Raw genomic sequence first — 14,318 nt, forward strand, 5'->3', positions numbered from 1 at the left:
TGTAAAACTGTTTAAATCTTGAATGATAGTATTTTAGAGGATTATATATTTTCACACACACATTTTAAAATTACAATGCAAACTAATCCAGTAGTTCCGATTTAAAATGTTTGTTAACATTTTAGAATCTTTGTTCTTCTAATTGGTGATTATTTTAGTTTTAGACCTATTTAAGAAAATAATTTAAAAATTACATCAGTTATATTTATATCAAATATAATGTATGAAAAACGAAAACAGAATCAAATTTAAAGTCTTGTAAGCAACCGTATTTAATCCATGTTTATTTATGGTAAACATTTTTAAAGGATTATACTTTTGCATTAATACTCGTACATTGCACATTTTATTGTTTAACGAGTTCCCTAAAAATAACCATGCATTTATCCATGTTTCTTTATTGTGTAAATTGGTAATGGTTGATACTTTTGTATGCTACACCAATAACAAACAATTCATAGTATAGCGAAAATCCTCTAAAAAATAATCATTAGTTTAGTATGTATGCCCTAAAAGGTTTGGTATCTGTCATTCTGTCAACCAACAAATATAAAAGATACACCCTTTTATAGATTTCTCAAACTATATATAGGCCTACTTGTGGATCGACGAAGAACAATGTTATAGCCTGTATACATTTTGTACGCTCTATTTACTTTGTTAAACAACTAAAACCACATTTTCACTAATTAAAACGATCGAATTGTAGACGATTGCTTCTATTAAAGAACTGAAATAAAATTTGTCGTAAAATAGGAGTCAACTCGCCCTATAGACTTACCCAACGATCACACAAGACAAAATGTTATGGTCGTGATCGTTGGACTTACCGGACATTCCTACTCATTTCAATTGTGTTATAATAATAATATCCTTCTTATAATATCCAAAGTCAATAGTGCTACGGTACGACAGTACGTCTTTTGTACCTAGCTTTTCAACTTTACCTTGCAGGAAAAACACATAACTTAAACTGCCATCAGTGTTTTCTTTTACTTCGTATAACCACTGGGAGGCAGTTACACAAAATAAATTATAATATTCATCGTTAATGTAAGTTCAAACTCGACATTGTTCAGTTCAAAGCATGTTTTCTCTACATTTTGGCAGTGTATGTACTCTTCAATATTCTGTAGTTTTACTGTCGATGAGGATATGAAACAGTACACAAAACTACTAATATAAGTTTCAAGCACAGTTGTAAAACATTGTACACCGTCACTTTGGTAATAACTCAAACTCATTTATTGAACCAAAATAACAAATACAAAATATATAATATATATTTATAATAATATATATAATAACAATAATTAAACCATGCGATAATCCGCATTTGTTTGATCATTAACTACAAAACAAATTAATTTTACTCTAGATTATCAAACATAGAAACTTTAATCTCTCTTATTATATTCTGTAAATCGGTGCTTAGCAGCGTGATGCACACTGGCAACAAGGAATAACTTAATTTCTAAATTGTTTCAGTTTTCAATTTCACACATTAAAATAATTATTGTAGTGATAAGAGCATCGACTAAGAACAAAGAGTTAGAATTTAGGTGCGTTGCTAGAGTGCTAGAATATTCCAACCCCCTTCTAGAAGGTCCCCTCCCTAGCTGTTCCCTCCCATTGTATTTACAACAAAAGGCTGGCGATTGTTGCCAATGCCAGCGATGCCAGCTGAAACCTGTGACGGAAATTTCCCAAACCTTCATGAACCATCAGGCGGTTGTGTCGTCTGCAACTGCAAAAACAGAAACGCTACCGGTACACCCACAGGATCTACCTGCAACACAACAGTAGTACAGGGGTTTCACCCAAACATTTGAACTGTAATGTCAAACTAACAATAAATTGAAATTTTTATTCACTTAACAAAATAACTAATTAACAAAATAATTTATAAATAAAAATACCCCCGCCGCAGCAAACCTGCCGTCTAAGCGAATTTCCATTTGGCTGAATTAATTTTCAATCGATCTATTTAAATAACATTAGGTTTAACGAGTACCTAGGTTTGCTGCTACAAGGAAACTAATAAAGTTTGTGTTTTAAGTAAAATAATTATTGCTTAGTAGAAAATGAATATATTTGCCAAGTTTGATCAAAAGATATCCATAAACAAACAAACTACAACATTTTACAATATTCTCCATAAGAATAACATGGTAATTTTAAATTTATTGTATTCTCCGTAACTAATAACCGTACAAAAACACTTTGATGTACTGAATTGTTTGTTTTTTTTAAGCTCTTTGAAGGTTTAGAGAAAAATTGGGAAATTTTGTGTTTTGAGGGTCAAAAGTGAGAAAAACCAATTTTTACCCCATAAAACCCCCCATAAAACCCTGTTCCCATGGTCCGATCATGCTGGATCGCGAACTCATTCAAGTTTATCCCGCCTTACACCTTCAAACCAAATTTCATCAAAATCGGAAAAAAATTACTCAAGTTATCGTGTTTACGGACACATATATATATAAATCTATATATATATATATATATATACATATATAAAAATTTGAACGAATGGTGTTTTTGTTCTCTGGGGACACCAAAATGAAAAAGTAAATCGGTCCCGGGCCTAAGTCTTACCATGAGACCTACGGTAATAGCTACTTCCCTATAGGGAAATTCGCTAATACTTTTGAAAAATGCCACGGTTTTAAACGCACTAAAAAGTAGAAAATACGGTAATTTATAAATATGTTGAGAGAATAAATACTATTGTAAGATTTAAAACGAATGATGTTGCATGCAATTGATCATAATAGTTCAATACGTGTGAAGTTAATTGTAAATTAGTAAATCATTTTTACTTTTTAATATTTAATGTGTAAATACAGTATGTTAAATCTGTTTTATATGACCTGTAAAATACATAACCAAAACCTTATTATCTGTAATCAGATGTTTTAACTTTACTTTGAAATGCTTGTTTTATATTTAGAACTGTCAAATTTAAGTATTTACAGCTGACTTCAATTGGTATATTTACATTCTTTCAACATGTAAACATGGAAATTTTGGAAGCCCATATGTGGCTTAGCCCAAGGGAAGTATGAAATAGTATATTTCGTACCTAGGGCCGAAAATGAGGTTTTGCCGGCTCGAGATAGTTTTTAAGTTCGAGACGAAGTCGAGAACTTAAATCGATCGAGAGCTGCAAAACCATTTCGGTCCGTGGTACGAACGCTATTTTTCACCACACTATACCCTATTACCACTATTCACCACTATAATGCACACTGATCGTCAACACAACTACAACTTTAAGGTTATGTGAAGAAATAATTTGAGGAATCAGCAAAAATAAAAATAAATAGTTGCTAGGCAACGGTGACAATAACACAATTCTATATTGCAATGCTATGGATTTTGATTGTGTATTTAAAACGCATTCATGTTTTAAGTAAGTAAGCGGACAGCTGATTTTGCGGCCCCGGCCTGTAAAAACCTGCTCGGTCCCCAAATTGGCGACAGCTGGCATGGCCAGCAAAACGTAACTTTCAGCCACCAATTAACGTATGTAATACAGCCAAAAACATCATAGTGTGGTGAAAATAAAATGATATAGTATTGCATTTTCATCAATTTGTGACCTGTTTCAAGTTTCAAGTCTCTAGCTCATCGGTAAGTTAATTTAAAATTGATTGCACAATTTATACTGGACAAGAAAGCGAGCTCATAAAAGCAAGCCCACAGGGCGTAGCCTAAGGGAAATATAAAAAATTAAATGATATAATATTGCATTATCATCCATTTGTAAACTATGTTCCAAGTTTTAAGTCTCTAGCTCATTGGGAAGAGTCAGTTTAAAATTTATTGCAAAATTTGTACCGGATAAGAAAGTGAGCTAATAAAAACGTTTTAATAACAAAAAAAAAAAAAAAAAAAAAAAAAAAAAAACTCCACCACAGCAAACCTGCAAACTAAGCCAATTTTCATTTGCCTAATTGGATTTTCACTAAAATAGCCCTATTCCTTACAAACAAATGACAGAATATAATTCCCTATTTGAATAACCTTAGGTTACAATTAAGTTTAATGCGTAGGCTACTTAGGTTTCCTACTATAGAGAAGGCCATAAAGTGTTTTTTTTGTAAAATGTTTATAGCTTATTATAAAGTAAATAAATTTACCGAAATTGAACAATATCCTTACACAAGCAAAGTAGGAAATGGTATACAACAGTATACATATTCTTCATAAGAATAATATTTGAATAAAAAATTAGTTTTTTAGAAATTTTTTAATAACCATACTGTCATATAATAAACGATTTATTTTCTAAGCTCTACAAAATATTGGTTTGGAAAGAAATAGCAAAATGTTATGTTCCAAGGGACGTGTTGTTGGATGGAAAACCCAATTTTCATCCCATACAACCCCCACCACCCTGTTCCCAAAGGCTGATCATGCTGGTTCAGAACTCTTAGAATAAAAGTTCATTTATACATTTTTAACGAATTTAGTTTTAATTGGTTTATTTTTCCTCGAGTTCTAAATATAATTAGGTCAATATTTTTATATATCTATTTATTTAGGGGAAAAATGTAGTTTAACAGTTGATCTTGAGTTTCTTTGTAACTTTGTCTACTATACAAGGTACCTACTGTATTAGTGATGGTCAAAACCAGAAATTTCGAATCTCAAAACCTAAACGCGAAACTTTTTTAGTATTTTACTTAGCTGGTTACAAAGGTCAAGGTTACAAAAAATACAGGTAACAATAAAATGTTAAGTATGCAATCAAAACTAAAAGAGATCAACTCCTGACCCTGACATGACATAAATATGTGACTGATAATCTTAAAACCCTTAAAAGACTAAATAATATCACTTACAACATAATTTTGTATAAAAAACCAATAATAAAATAAATTAAACTCCTAACACCAACATAAATATGAATATTAGATTAATTAGAACATATTATAGTGGTTAATATTTCTTTGGGTTTAAAAAATATTGATATGAAACTGAATCATATTTCCAGTTATAGTATTCGATGCCTTTTGAAGTTCAGATTAGCCTACAATTTACTTGTTTCATTACTGTTAATGGTGATGTTTGTCTATTGTTATGAGCTTGTGAGGAACAGTGTTAAAACAATAATAATGACAAAAAATAATTTCAGCAGTTTCAAAAATCACTTCAAAAATCTTCAATTTTGAAACTTTTGAATCTCGAAATTTGGTGATCGAATTTCGAAACCGAAACTTTTCTAAAGTTTTGATATTTGAGATTTGGTTTTGACACATCACTACAAGGTATTAACCGTGTACATCTGCAGCGTCACGACTTGAGGTCAACTATATAATAGTCTCTTTAAGAACACCTGTACCCATAACTGATAGTATAATAGGCCTTAAAGATATGCAAACATAACTCTTAGGTAACAGTTTGTGTTAAAGCCGAGATGTTACTATCACGAGACGTGTTAAAGCTGTGATGTTACAATCACGAGACATGACCAAGTGATCATAGTCATTCCTTTGCTGCTACTTAGACCAAAACATAAAGTTACTTGAAGAGTTAAGGTAAGTCCAGTTCAATAGCAACCATAAATCAGGAACTACCAGTGATATTTTTATGGAGTTAAAATCAAACCAACAAAATTTGTTATCAGATTAAGAGTCAAGTAGTGTAAGTTCTGTTTCCACTATCAGGCAAGATAAGGTGCTAGGATAAAGTGTCAGTTTTAGTAATACCTTAGAGAGATAAATGGTATGAAGCAATTGTTGGATAGTGGTTTTGAAGGTATGTATTCTAAAGTTTCTCTTTTTGTCTCATGTTGAGACAGAATGGTCTTTACAAACACAGTTTTATGTTTTCTCTAAGTTACCATCATATCTCTAAAGATGTTTATTATCAAAGATTTATTAATATTTTTGTTTTAATAAAATTTATTTATTTATGATGGACTAGACTGATATATAAAAGTCAAAAAAATTATGTAGGATTTTTCAGACCTACTGAATGGACTGCAGTGAAATTTGAAATAATTTCATTACTGTACTTATAATAAACAGGTTGATAATACCCAACTGTCTTTGAACTAGTCAAAGATACAACCAAGTTATTAAAGTTTTCACATCACCCTTGTGGGGTTCTAGATTAAAAGTAGACCTGTCTATTATCCTTTAATCTATGCTAAAACATTCCATTATTAGCTGGTAAATGAAAAGTGCACGTTTACAAAGTGGAACGCTTAACACAACTATTCTTTATTTCAAATCATACTAAAAAACAATTCCGAAGGAACACTAAAAGTATAATTTTAATTTGTTTACACATGAAATGTATTAATTTGAAAATATATCAATTAATGTGAAATACAGACAAAGCTTAAATTGGTTTAATGAATCATGTATTCCTGCTCTTTATATAGGCCTAACTTTGAGGATTTTAGATAACTTATTTCTCGTGAAATCTTACTTATTCAGATATATTTTACTATTACTACTTTGTATATATGTAATATACATTGTATGTGTATAATTAAAAAGTAAAGAAACAGTGTAAACATCACCCCCCACCCTCTGTAAGAAGAAACTTTTAAAAGGTAGGTGAAAAGATTATATTTTTAACATATTTCATATTAAAACAAAACTTAATAAAAAAGTTTCAATTTATCATTTTTATTCAAACCGAGTTGTAGCATTGTTGTAGTCTACTGTATGTGTATACAGGGTGATTGAAACAAGTGTGCCAGCCGTTTTATTCGAAAACCATAAGATATATCAAAAAAAGTTAAATGATGATTGCCTTTGATTTTTTATTTTAAAAATTTTAGTCAAGTCGAAAAAAATATTTTAGCCGCCATTTTTCCAATATGGCGGCCAACTTTGATTTTTCTTATGGAACACCCTGTATTTTATGATGTATTCCGGTAGAAAATGTATTTTTAAGACGATTTTACTCTTGTAATTTTTTTCATAAACCTAACCGTTTCAAAGATAATAATGGTTGTGAAATTTTGAATGGTTTTTGAATAAAACAGCTGGCATGCTTGCAGAGGCCTTTATAAAAACTCTTTCTTATACTGAAATTTCAAAACTTTAACCCCTTTAATAGCCTTTAGTGCTAACAACCACTTTGCGCTGAATATAAAAAATAAATTAATAAATGTAAAAAAAATGCTTTAGAGATTAAAACTAAAACTTTTACAAACTCTACCTATTTAATTTTGTAACTAGTTGTTTTGCCCGCTCCTCGCTCGGGAAAACTTAAAAAAAAAATTAAAATTAAAATTAATTCATAACCTGTGAAATATAGCTGTCAACCTCATAATTATCATGAAAATGATCACTATATTTAAAAAACTACACACTGTAAGAACTTAGGAATTTGAATGTAGATTCCACTTAAGCTCTAGGAGTGCAAGAAGGGTTTTCAAAACATTCCATCAGGACACTTCCCCAATGGTCTTTAAATCCCCCCAAGTTATCCTGGAGAAATGAGTTGTTTACATTTGAACAGATGATTTAAAATTACTCTATTAATAAAGGAAACAGCTGGTTATATAATTGTAATTCATGGAAACATTGTTTGTAAACATTTTTTGAAGGTTAGTTAAAATCAAAGTAGGCATACACTTTTGGGTGGATTTAAAAAATTGGTGGTTCACTACATAACACTTTTTGTATAATTTAAATGAATTTAAACTCAAGATATTTACACTTTGTTGTGGTTTTTAGGATGTTTCACTGGAACTAAATACCAGCATATTACTTAATGTGTAGGAGTATCAATGTTAAAGGAACAATTGTTAGGTATCGAGTTTGTTATTCTATTGTAAGTAATGACACCTTCCCTCCTCTATAACTTATGCATTTTTATTATAGGTACTGAAGAAAGATTATCAGAAGTTCTTGATATTAGTGTTAAATATTAGTTCCATTCTTGAAAATACTATTTGATTATCTTATGTCATCTATATATTGATAGGCAAGCATGATTCTTTAAAACCTTTTTTCTCAGCTTGTGTGCACCGCAGGGAAAATCTACGCATACTGTTAAAAAGATATTTTCCGGTAGATGTGCAGAATCTCATTATAAATTAAAATATGCTCAAAAATAAGTACCGGTACACAAAATGAATTTAAACTTTTAAAAAACTAACATATGGGCCTTATGGGTTGCTATGCTGGTTACAAAATAACAACGAAATATAAACAGAAAATAAAAACAAATGGAAGAAATTACAATCACATGTTGTATTTACAGTGTGGGTGAAAATAGAGAAGTCTGCACATTACATATTTTTGGTCAGATTTTCGACCACTGGACGACCTCTAGTACTTGTTGATCTGAACGAGATCACTTGTTTTGGGATTTTCTCGGGAATTGGATTCCTCAACCATTAGCGCTTTCGCGCCATAGCGAGTAACAGGTGTGTATTGTGAAAAATAGTCGTTAGCAAACCCACGACAGCTGTTGTGCTAGTCTAAACTGGGATGACAAAGAATACATTTAAACTCATACTTATTGTTCAGACTTGCTGATCATCCCAGACAGCACACTTTATCCCAGGGACATCCCATAGTAGTCCCATATGTCCTGAGAATGTCTCGGGATATGTACGCTAGCCTCAGGATATCCCGCAAAATCCCGGGACGAGTACGAAATCCACAGGATATCCTACAATATACCGTAATGTCCCGGGATTTGTAAGTTAACCTCAGGATATCCTGTAAAGTCCCGGGATATGTACGAATGCCATAGGATATCCCAGAATGTCCCATTACATCCCGGGACATGTACAAAATCCACTGGATATCCTGTAATGTCCCGGTAACAAACTGAAGCAAAAACTACTACCACTGATGAAATGTATATCTGGGGAGCGAGCTGGCGTAGTGGTTAGAGCGCGGGACTTCAGTCCCTGAGGTCCCGGGTTCGATCCCCGCCAAGTCACCAATGGATTTATCTAAGTGATAATGCCGCAACCCCTAGGTCTAGCCTGAAGTAATGTGAAAAACAATCCCAGGCTCGTGCCTAGCGTCCTAGGACAAAAAAAAAAAAAAAAAAAAAAAAAGATGAAATGTATATCTAAATTTAAATGTTCAACAAGGCCTATATATAATAATTTGTTTTATTCACTAGCGCTTTCAGAAACTAGGTTTCCATCTTCAGGCTGTGTTTACACTAGTACAAAAAGTAAATATTTGCTTAATAAATTAATTTTAAAACAGATGATTTAAAGGATATTGGAAAAATAAAAAATAATATTAGAAAAATTAATCTTTTGAATTTTGGATATATTACAGTGTTGTTTTTGATGTAATTACTTTCAGTAATTCCAAGTTTATAATTGAGCCGTCTTCACTATTTAACAAATAATTAATTTTGGTCTATTTTTCTATAAAATAAGATTCCTACGCATTAAGATGTTGAGGTTTTATAATTTGTTTTATAAGTTGAAGGTTTCCCAGAATGAAATGTGTCTTGTTAATACTGTGGCCAGCAAGGGCTGACTTTACTTTACTGACATATTACTACCACTGAGTTCAGGAAAACTAGAGTTCTATCATAGTTGTGTGAAATGTGTATTTAATTCCAACTTTAAATTAATAAAATAATCTAAAACTAATTTTAATCATATAACAAACAGTGATAATCTAATGGTAATTAAATTAATCTATATTCAAATACCAGTATCCTTTCCAACTACCAGAAAAACAATTCAACTACTTGAGGCCTAAACAGATTAACATAATCATATTATATACTGTAGTATCAAAAATATTTTAAGTATTGCGACTATTGCAACACACGACTACTCTTTCAACACTTGAAAACACTCATAATCACAGACAATATAATACAGACAATATAATACTTTAATGGTTTATTCCATTGTCTGTGCTCATAATCGTCAAGCGCAGATAGCTCAGGAGGTAAGGTAAGAGACTCATAAGGCGGAGGTACCAGGTTCGAGACCCGTCTGGGTCAAGAACTTTTTTCTCGTTTGTTTCTTCAAAATTTGTGTTTATTAACTATTTAATCAATTTACTCAACTTATAATTAACCTTTTCATACTAAATCTATATTATTTTGTGTTTTTTATGTTCAGGCCCAGACCACACTTTATCCCAGGGACATCCCATAGTAGTCCCATATGTCCTGAGAAAGTCCTGAGGACTACCCTGGGATGACCTCGGATGTCCCACGGATATGCTGTGAGCTTATCCGTAGGACATCCCCGGGCGGGGACATTACGCATTCCTGCGGATATCCTGGGATATCCCAGGTTGACCATAGGACTACTATGGGATATCTTGCATATCCTGTCGCAATATCCGTAGGATGTCCTGAGGAGAAAGTGTGCTGTCTGGGATATATCATTATTTCAAAGTTTTTGAGAAAACACAAGCACAAAACAAAAGTAGTAGTATAAATAAAACATAACACTAAAATATCATGCAGTTGTTTTTTTTTTTTTTAGATGCAGATGAGTTGTTGCAAAATGAAGTGAGTGGAAAAATGGCAAAATAATGGAAACTGAATCATTAGAGAGCTTGCTACCTCAAGAACCAGTTCTTCAGATAACAAATAGCTGTAGAGATCACTGTTTTAACTACCAGTTCAAGTTCAACGAAAGAAGAATAAAAAATGTAATTGCTTTAGCATTTTTAACAGTTGTTTTTGTGACTATCTACCACAGAGAAATACTAATAACCAAGTTATATCCAGAAGAAGACATCCCTTTCATCATCCCTGAGCAGCAGACAAATTCGGAACTAAGGGTAAATAAAACTGACTTGAGATCTGTAACTAATAAAACCATGTTTGTGGATGTGAAAGACATTAAACAAAGTGTACGTAATATATTTTTTACTGAAACCACCTGTGGTGCAGAGGCTTTAAAAAAAAGCTTTAGTGATACTAGAAAACTAATACTTAAGCCGAGACAGGTTTGCGCTATAGAATCTACGGCTTTGACCAATCCTGAACATTACATTTACATTCTTTACACATGTCCTCTGGATGGCTTAATATACTTTCCAGATTACGCCAAATCAATAGTTACCCTTCCAAATATTTTCATAGTTCAGCTAAATTTGACTGAATTTTTCAACAACACTCCAGTTCAAGATCTATACAAGAGCAGAACAATGGAAACCTCCAGTCATCCCAAGGAACATTTTAGTGACTTATTAAGGTATATTGTGCTTTGGAAATTTGGTGGCACCTACCTGGATTTGGATGTTGTTACGATCAAGTAAGTAGAAAAAAATTGAATTTGTAAGAGTTATGTTGTTAACTTTAGGTTAGGTAAAGAAGAGTTCATGCATTTGAACGTTCGCTACGGCAATATTACATCATTTTTTCATTCATATGGACCAGCGACACACATATGGGATGGATGGTTTTCACCCAACCACAGAAAACATAATATACTACTATTACCCAGAATGCTAACCGCGTGTTAAACAGTGTTAAGTACTCGGAGAGAGGTTTAATTGCCTGTCAATTCTTAGGCAGCGCCACCAGCATTGCTGGCTATACTGGTGCATTGTATGCTATGTTGGCGCGGCGCTGAGAGCTAGAGAGCTCCTGAATACAGGCTCTTGGTTTCCATGTGATGCAGTATGGGTGCGATGGATAATTGCACCCCTCTCCAACTACAGTACCTTGTGGGGTTTTTATTTCTTGTAGTACTCCCAACAAACCAAAAACGTCTTGCTCCCCTAGCCCTGCCTCTTAAAGTGGCCCTGCCTCTTAAAGAGGCCCTGCCTGAAAAAGAAAATGACACAGTGGCAGAATGCCTTTTACTATTTTTCTATTTTATATTCCGAAGAAGCCCACAAAAAGGCCCACATTTAACTTAATTTATATTGTCCGCTAATACTATAAACTGTCTACAACTGTTCTCTTGGTTAGCCAGTTGAGTAGCCATTTATTTTTTCCTAAATACATTTCATATGCCAAGTGGATATTCCTAAAAATGTCACTAAACAATTGAAAGCTATAGTAATAGTTGAATAAGTTGAAAAAGCAGGAGTGAACATTTTTTTTAACTAAATACTAAAATTGTGTCTATCACAGATCATTACTAGATCTGGGGAGCAACTTTGCTGGAGTTGAAGACTGGTCAGTCATCAACTCAGCAGTTTTGAATGTCGATTCAATGGGAAATGGCCACGAGTTAGTTCAGAAAGCACTGCAATATGTGAATAAACATTTTGATGGAAATGGCTGGATCTCAAATGGCCCAGAAGTCTTAACAAAAATGATCTTGAAAGAGTGCAACAAGGAAAAAGTAAGTACTTTACTTGTCATGATAAATTAAGCCCCTTTTGACATGTTTGGTGTTTTATATTAATTTTTGTTGAAAAATACTATTGTTTCAAGTTAATTTAATTAATTTAGTGAATAGTGCTTTCCAGGATTCTCAGGATTTTCTTAGAAATGAGAGAGCCATGTTACATAATGTCTTGAGTTATAGATTGAGTTAAACCAATATGCTTTCAAATAAGTGGCATCAGCAAACTTACGAATACTTTGTCCGAATATCTTGTCACCACCACTTATCGCGTAAGCGGTGGTTTTAAAAATCAATTAGGTATTATATAGGTAAAATCACAACAGTTGAGCTTTTGAACCGTAACTATTACAGCATTGGGATTGTACCATTTTGTTTAGAGTTAGAAGGGCCATAAAACTTAATTTAAATCGTTCCAGGCATTTTTGTAAAAACCAATTTTTAAAATAATTACCGGTATGTTATGAGTTTTTATAGGAAAAGATTAATCACTATTAAAAATGCAAATAAAAAAATGAAAAAAAAACTCTTGGAGATACCATTGATTAGTAGAAGCTAATTGATCTCTCACCCCGCATATACTGAGTTTATTCAAAATCTGACCACAGCTGTAGTCTGTAGCAATGTGCACATATCCATATACACACACAAACATACACACGTGACAAAAAGTACCTTCTCCGTATAGTATTGGAGGAGAGAGTAAAACTGTGATTGAATATTCAACGGCCATTATTTGACTATGATTTGTAATTGTAAGATGTAAAACTTTTCAAGGAAGAAAATGACTAAAAGTCAGTCAACTTCAAGGTTTTTTGTTTAGGAAAACTACATTCACTGATTGTATCTGTGTGTTCAGTTTTTTTATCTAAATGTTTTTCAACCGATTTCACTTTCAGATAGACGAGGAGCTTTTGAAGTGTGACAAGTTCCATTTATTTCCGTCCACGTACTTCTATCACATACACTGGACCCGAGAGGAAGACTTTTTTAACTCTACATTAGGTCCAGATATAGTGGAGGATCTGAAAAATCACTCCTATGTCGTACATATGTGGAACAAAATCAGTAATAGTCACGTTGTAAAAATAGGTTCAAACCAAGCTTATGGACTGTTAGCGGAGGAGTTTTGTCCAAACGTAATTGAAAACTCTGGAGGGGAGTTTTAAGACAACATTGTAAATGCAAATAAAACACCACCCCATTACAGCAAACTGCATACCATTTAATAATCCATTGAATAATTATTACTGATAGTTATTATATGTATTGAATTGTTTATCTGTCAAGCTTAATGAAATAGGTACAAAATATTTTTGGAAAAGTTTCGATTTCTGGGAAATAAACTCAACAATTTTTTTGAGGTACAACATCTATCTCATTATGAAGACTACAGTAGTTAATTCACTAGACTACATGGTAATCTCACTAATAATAGACTAATGCAAATCAGATATTCGTGTGTATTATACCTCATCAGTACCCACAGCAGCTAGAAAGCAAAATGCAGATTGAAAACTTCCAGTTGATTTATCACTTTTTAATCCCAACTATTCTCATATTCATCCCTAATATACATAAATTTTGCTCAAGGAGTAAGTTTAATACTAAAAATCAATTAAAAAAATTAATTGTCAAAGCTTACCATAAAGTAAACAGCCATACAAAGTTTTAAAGGTGTAAACAAAAGAAAAGAAACAGCTTAACCCAATTCCATAGTTTATTATTTTATTCTCCACTTATTTGTGTTTTTAAACTGATGTGGATGTTGCAAATTTATTTTAGTATATTTTTAAAATTGTAGGTAAAAGTAAAGTGTAGATGAAGTAAATATATTACATCATCTATAGTAAAAGCCCCAAAATATTTTGTACCATATAATACGATACTACCCCACTGGTAAAAATATTACTCTTTTATCAATCTATTCATTTAAGGTTGTATAACTACTAAGCTTTAACGCTTTTACTCAACTTTCAAATTCTTAGTGTTTATATGGCATTGGCAACAGGATGCGGCTTGCCGGAGTGCAGCGTCAGGC

At 32.4% G+C, this 14,318-nt stretch overlaps 1 protein-coding gene across 3 annotated transcripts; it reads left to right on the top strand.

Annotated features, from left to right (window-relative positions):
* The first annotated feature begins 5,446 nt into the window (after positions 1 to 5,446).
* LOC128992328 (lactosylceramide 4-alpha-galactosyltransferase-like) lies at positions 5,447 to 13,799 on the top strand. 3 transcript variants are annotated; one of them, XM_054415845.1, is made up of 4 exons: positions 5,447 to 5,546; positions 10,457 to 11,233; positions 12,061 to 12,274; positions 13,177 to 13,799. In XM_054415845.1, exons 2-4 carry the CDS (start codon positions 10,506 to 10,508, stop codon positions 13,444 to 13,446), a joined length of 1,212 nt encoding a protein of 403 aa, XP_054271820.1. In that variant the 5' UTR covers positions 5,447 to 5,546; positions 10,457 to 10,505; the 3' UTR covers positions 13,447 to 13,799. The 3 variants fall into 3 exon arrangements, with proteins under 3 accessions (XP_054271820.1, XP_054271818.1, XP_054271817.1); XM_054415843.1 differs by lacking the exon at positions 5,447 to 5,546 and adding an exon at positions 5,699 to 5,766; XM_054415842.1 differs by lacking the exon at positions 5,447 to 5,546 and adding an exon at positions 8,236 to 8,401.
* Positions 13,800 to 14,318: the final 519 nt, after the last annotated feature.

Source organism: Macrosteles quadrilineatus, unplaced genomic scaffold (assembly GCF_028750875.1).
Source record: "Macrosteles quadrilineatus isolate MER2022 unplaced genomic scaffold, UCM_ALF_1.0 Scaffold_4__1_contigs__length_99947679, whole genome shotgun sequence".
Classification (NCBI taxonomy): domain Eukaryota; kingdom Metazoa; phylum Arthropoda; class Insecta; order Hemiptera; family Cicadellidae; genus Macrosteles; species Macrosteles quadrilineatus.

Excerpts from the sequence above, each read along its gene's own strand:
- LOC128992328 (XM_054415845.1), top strand. The coding sequence starts at position 10,506 with ATGGAAACTGAATCATTAGAGAGCTTGCTACCTCAAGAACCAGTTCTT. Across the intron at positions 11,234-12,060 it reads TTGGATGTTGTTACGATCAA|ATCATTACTAGATCTGGGGA; the intron begins GTAAGTAGAAAA and ends TGTCTATCACAG. Across the intron at positions 12,275-13,176 it reads AAGAGTGCAACAAGGAAAAA|ATAGACGAGGAGCTTTTGAA; the intron begins GTAAGTACTTTA and ends TTTCACTTTCAG.